Raw genomic sequence first — 6000 nt, forward strand, 5'->3', positions numbered from 1 at the left:
AGGCAGCACTAGGTAGAACACGTAGCCCAGAATAAGCAGCTTGTCAAGCCTCTGCAAAAACACTGTGTCAGAGTACTGCAGAAGTTGCTCCAAAATCACCCACCAAATTGTCAGCTGAGATTCCAATTATAGCTTGAAGTTAAATCATACAGCTTCCCTGTAAAGCAGGAGCAATTTTAAAGAGCCAGAAAGGCTTGGGGAATCCCATTTTGGCTGGGTTAAATTAACATCCATTTAATCCAAAACAATCGCCATGGGAAAAGCATCTAGTCTGAATGAAAGACAGATCATGTTACAGTGAAGTACTCATTTTAACAAGGCGCCTATTAGTCACAACAGAAAAGAAAATGGAAGCACGTAAGTTCTACTTCGATACCAACAGGTTTTCGACTCTTCACTACAGACTTTCTGGCTTCCCAATTCACCATGGAGGTATCCTTTCTCAGGCTACACTGACAGATGACTGCCTTTGCACCATATGGCCCAGACTTATTTAGCACTTTCAATTACAACAATTCTATGAACAAAGAATTATAGAAAACACACAGAAACCAATTACTTTTAAATGTGAACACTACTTGATAGCCAGTCAGACCCATAAAATACACAAGAGCAAGAAGCTGCTTCCATGGTAACTAGTAACAGAATTTTCATGTCAGTGACACACACTATCAAGCCCACAATTCCTTCTTTACTAGTCACTGTATATCCCCTTTTAAGAACAGCAATTTCATATAGCAAAATATTTATAAATAAAGCAGTTACTACTTTCACCACTCACTCAACAAGCAGGCTGAACACTCAGATGTAGCCCATTAGTTTACTCTCCATAAGCAACGCTATGTATCTGTCATTTTTGGTCTAAAGGAAATATCTGTGCCCAACAGTCTCTTCAGTAGCCAATGTATTGTTTCCTCTGTTACTCACCAGTTTCAGATCCTCATGTGCACCTAGGTTTTAATGACACAGGTTTTTCACAATGCAGTAGTCCAAAGATGCTCTTTCGGGAATATTTTATTAAGATAATCAAAATTTGGGCATCACAAAGAAGGAACCTTGAACAAATCCAGGTTTGCCAAACCAATTTATCTACCAACCCATAAATTAAAGATTTAGCGATTTACACACAGTTTTAAGTGGAAGGAAAATGAGACCAAAAATCTCATTTTATGCACCCGATACACATTTAGTCTATAAAATAAATGGCTTAGAGGAAATAGAGCACTTTTAAAAAATGCTTTGCATGGAATAATCCTCTCAAGGGCTTGACCTAGCACATTAGGATTTACTCAGCTGCATACTATTTACATAATTGTGAAAATAACTGGTAAAACTAAAACATCAGAGAGAGAAATGCTAGAAGACTTTTATAGCAGCCAAAGAACAACCTGCAGGCCACAACACAGCTAAGCATTCTTTCTGATATGGTATTTATTTATTTATTTTTATTTTCTACTTGTTGCTGCTGATGTAACTGTCATCATTGGTTCTCTGCGCAAGGGAGGTTCAATCTGATCTATTCCACACACATATTTATTTAGGAAGGTATGGGTGACAAGAAATCAGCAAACAGCATTATCTGAAGCATTGCAAAGAGTGATCTGAGGGTGAAGTGATTTGTCTCTCCCCCTTTTGTTACTGAAAGCAAATACTGCCCTCTTCATTTCCAATTTTGCCAACACTCACAGCCGCTGCTGTTGGAAGAGAAAAATGTTTGCAATACAGGGAAGGAAATAAAATCCTTGTCCAGTTACAAACACGGAGCTAGCCCCTGTAACAAGAGGGGTGGGAACGGGGACTAAGACTCCCAATACTTGATCTGAACTAGTCCTTCCAATCTCCACAGCCCTGGAAGATTCAGAGAAGCAGGAGGCTGTACGGGAGTCCGAAAGCCCAGGAGGCGGCAGACTGGCTGGATTCAAAACACTGATACAGGCTGAGATTTTTAATTCACACGATCGCTGCCTGCCTGCCTCCCGGCTCGGCCGAAAGAGAGGAAACGGGGAGAAGAAACCTGCCCTCCCAAACCCCTGCCCCCAGCACGGCTGCCGAAGGGAGAAGCGCAATGAGTCAGGGCCTGGGGAAGCAGCCGGAGCCAAGTCACGGAGGGGGGTAACTTCTGCTTTGGAAAGGCAGGCAGAGCAGAGGGGAACTGCAGCCAGCCCCGAGAGTGGCCCTGCCAGGGGGCACGGAGGCCAGGAGAGAGGCTATGGGGGTGGGGAGGGAGCCACAGGAAAACTACAAGGGGGTGGAGAAGGGGAGCTATAGGGGCACAGGCATGAAGAGGAAGCGATAAGGGATGCAAGGGGGCACTATAGGGAGCACGATGGGGGAGCAGGGGGTGCAATATGGAGGCAGGGGGTGCAGCAGGAGGCTATACGGGTGCACTATGGGGTTATGGGGTGCAGCATGGGGTGCAGCAGGGGGCTATACGGGTGCACTATGGGGTTATGGGGTGCAGCAGGGGGCTATACAGGTGCACTATGGGGTTATGGGGTGCAGCAGGGGGTGCAGGAGCTATACGCGGTGCACTATGGGTTAGGGGTGCAGCAGGGAAGCTATACGGGTGCACTATGGGGTTATGGGGTGCAGGCAGGGGGTGCAGCAGGAGGCTATACGGTGCACTAATGGGGTATGGGGGCAGCAGGGGACTATAACGGGTGCACTATGGGGTTATGGGGTAGCAGAGGAGACCTATACGTGGCAACTAATGGGGTTATGGGGTCAGCCAGGGGGTTTGGGGGCGCAACACGGGGCTGTGAAGTGTTAATGGGGTGCAGTAGGGGCTCCCCCACCCCGTGCCAAGGACGCATGGAGCCGGAGCCACCCCCCTACCTCTGGGGACGAGCGCGGCGGCGGCGAGCAGCAGCGAGCAGCGGGAGCGGAGGATGCGCGGGGGGCCCGCCGCCGCCGCGCCGAGGCAGCCGCTGGTCCTCGTCCGACTCGCCATGTCCAGCCACCTGGGTCGCTCTGCCAGCGCCGCCCGCACCTAGCGCTCGAGCAACCCGCCTAAGAGATGCGCGACGTACGGCGGGGCGGGGCGGCTGGAGTCCGCCCCCTCTCGGCGAGTTGGCGGATGCTAATTAAGCCCCCCCCGCGATAAGGAAACGGGGGCAAAGTCTCATCTCCGGCCTGGGGCGCAACGGCGGTGAGAGGTGAGACTCCTGCCGCCTGACCACGTGTCGGGGGGGGGGGGGGAGAGGGAGCCAGCCCCATACACCGCCCCTTCCCCCACCAACTTCAATCCTCCCATCCACTTCAGCCTCTTCCCCCCAAACCCTGCAGCTCAGCTCCACCTGCATGCCCCTCCAATCACCCCTCTCCCCCCCTCCCTGTCCTCACCCCCAGTGCTCCCACCTCCCCCACACCTCCGCCCTCAGCCCCCTGACCCCACTCCCCCTCTTACTTTGTCTAAGGACCTCCCCAGCCCCCCCTTGTAGAGCTGCTGTGGCTTAACACCATTTTCCTTCAAAATTCGTTGGAAAAATCCTTTTCCTTTTATCAATTCAAAGCTGTCAGGAACACAATGGACCATTTAGACTGTGAAAAGAATATATTTATAAATTGCTAGTAAACCAAAAAATCTGGTATTTGCACAGCTTTAATTATACCAGTGTAATTTATTGGTTTACATTCACACCTTAGGCTACAATGAAGCAACTTCCCGCTGTAGGCAAAGCCTTAGTTAAACTGGTGCAAAAGTGGGTGTGTACAAGCCTACTGGTAAATAAAACATGGGAAGGGAGGACACAGATTCTATGCTAACCACAAGCCCCACAATTTTTACATCCCTTGAGTTCAGCCTCTGGCATTACTGACTATGGACCAAATAAGCTGCAATCGCATTAGCAGCACGCCCCACTGCTGTATCTGGCAGTGGCTAAGTCCTTTATAATGACTGTACACCCAATTCCTTGCCTTTGTTCAGTGTACTGTTGCTCACTACAAAGAACAGAATTTAGCAGTGACTTGCATGGATTATCCAATAGGGCTTTTAGGATGTTACAATTTACTGTCACAACATCTACATAGAGGGTGTGGTTGCTGTGGATTTGTTTTGCTTTATGAACTGAACAAATCCCTTAAGTACACAAGAAAAATTTAAAAATCTCCCCCTATAAAAACAAATAGATGTTTTTAGACACATTTTTCTTAGTGCCTCTGGTTGTATAGGGTTTTTTAAAAGAAAAAAACCTTTGTTTCCAATCTTAGAGGGCACCAAATGCTTCTGTTAGGGTAAAAAAGTGATTTAGGCAGAAGCTCTCTAGTTCCACCATTGAAATTGGATCCTATTGTTTAAGGCAAAGTAAGAAAGGAGGAGGGACACAGAAAGGAGGAAAAAACATAGCTCAAGATAAGACAATGCACCTTGTGTCTCCAACATCGGCAATTCAGTTGCTAAGAAAAAAATCAGACATAGCATATGGCTATGACTGATTAATCTGTCCATGATTCATAGTTGAGAGAGTAGAATTCATGTTAAGAATGAATTGTAAGATATAATAGTAAGGGGCAACTGTACAAAAATGTAAATCCCTGCTGCTTTAAAGACAGATTGAGCTTGACTAACATTTCTAGTTAAGGACAACTGACATACAAACCAAGATCCTGTCATCTTGACCCTTCAGATCTTTCCTATCCCTTACTAAGCCTGAAGAGAATTTGCAATGCTGGATTTTTCAGATAGGCTAGTGGGAAATACCTTCATAGCTAGACAAGAGATGTGAGCCCAGAGCAGGGAGGCCAGCTACTGAACAGTGGGCAAACACTATCACACTTCACCAGGCTGATGCATCTGATTACACATTACATTGCTCATAAACACTACCAGGATGGCCAATGTGATCACAAGCTCTCCCACACATCTTCAGTATCAGTGAAGGGGCACAAATGATAAAGGATTTGGATCTGACTGGGGAGGAAAGAGGCTTGGTCTTCACTGGAGAAGAAAGGTGCATTTTTAACCCAAAAACTAGAAAGCCTTACTCCCAGGATTAAGAGACAGGCCATTGTAGTTTTAATATATTCACTAGTCAAGTTGAAACCTACAGGGAAGACAGCAACAACACATGAAGCCAAAGATCTAGCCTCCACTGGCAGTGCTTTCCAGGAGTCAGACATTTAAGGCCATTTTGAGACAACTAACCCAAGCTGCTAAACTCTTGGTGAATTTCAGAATAAACCAGAAGGGTCTGCACAACATACCTATTATGATTTTCCCCTCTTGATTTTGTCTTTCAGCTCAGTTGTCTTGGGAGTTTGATTGTTTTGATGTGAAATGACTGTACTAAGACAAACCTTGTGGCCTCTGGTGAAAGGCAGTCTGGGAAAAAAAGACATGACCTGCCCTAGAATACCACATTGAAGTGTCACCCCAATATTGACTGCAGTCAGTTGAGACACAGGGAAAGTCTGGGGACTACAAGCAACAGTAGGAATAGTCAAAGGTTACAACATGCAGTTAGCCACTCTGGGACCTGGTGAGCTTCCACTGAAATCAAACTGCTCAGGCATCAGGTTTAGATGGACCCCTGGTCACAGTAGTTTTACATAGATTTGCTATGGTTGGCTCATCTGGACTCATTAGAAAGAAGGCAAAAACAGAAAAGGGTAGTAAAAAAGGCAGAGTAGGAAACTGACTATGGAGGAGGCAGTAGTAGCAAGCTTAGGTTCACAGTTTAGGAGTTGCTCAGAGCAAAGTCATTACTGTCATCTGTCTCTCTCTCCCTGAATGTATTTTATGATCAAAACAAAGGCAGCCCAGGAATAAGATGATGCAATTGAGACCATGAGGTGGATGCTGGTAAATTCAAGTTAATATGTCTTTGTTTCCCCACTAAAGAAACACACAAAAGATGGGTGGCAACTTAGTCTCACTTCAGTACACCAACCAAAGCAAGTATTGATGGTCCACATTGGTTTGTTCTCGTAATGATCCTACCACCTCACCAGGAGCCCTCAAAGTCCCTAAATTAATAGCTGTTTAGTTCAGATAACTCC

At 46.4% G+C, this 6000-nt stretch overlaps 1 protein-coding gene across 2 annotated transcripts in view; it reads right to left on the reverse strand.

Moving 5' to 3' along the window:
• CADM1 (cell adhesion molecule 1) overlaps positions 1-3002 on the reverse strand; it is a 294651-nt gene extending 291649 nt beyond the window's left edge. For both annotated transcript variants that reach the window (XM_075073458.1, XM_032796110.2), the window contains exon 1: positions 2836-3002. In XM_075073458.1, the coding sequence (XP_074929559.1) occupies positions 2836-2950 (115 nt within the window). In that variant the 5' untranslated portion in view covers positions 2951-3002. The remainder of the gene's footprint in view (positions 1-2835) is intronic.
• Between the last annotated feature and the right edge of the window lie 2998 nt (positions 3003-6000).

Source organism: Chelonoidis abingdonii, chromosome 18 (assembly GCF_003597395.2).
Source record: "Chelonoidis abingdonii isolate Lonesome George chromosome 18, CheloAbing_2.0, whole genome shotgun sequence".
In the NCBI taxonomy this organism is placed as follows: Eukaryota; Metazoa; Chordata; order Testudines; family Testudinidae; genus Chelonoidis; species Chelonoidis abingdonii.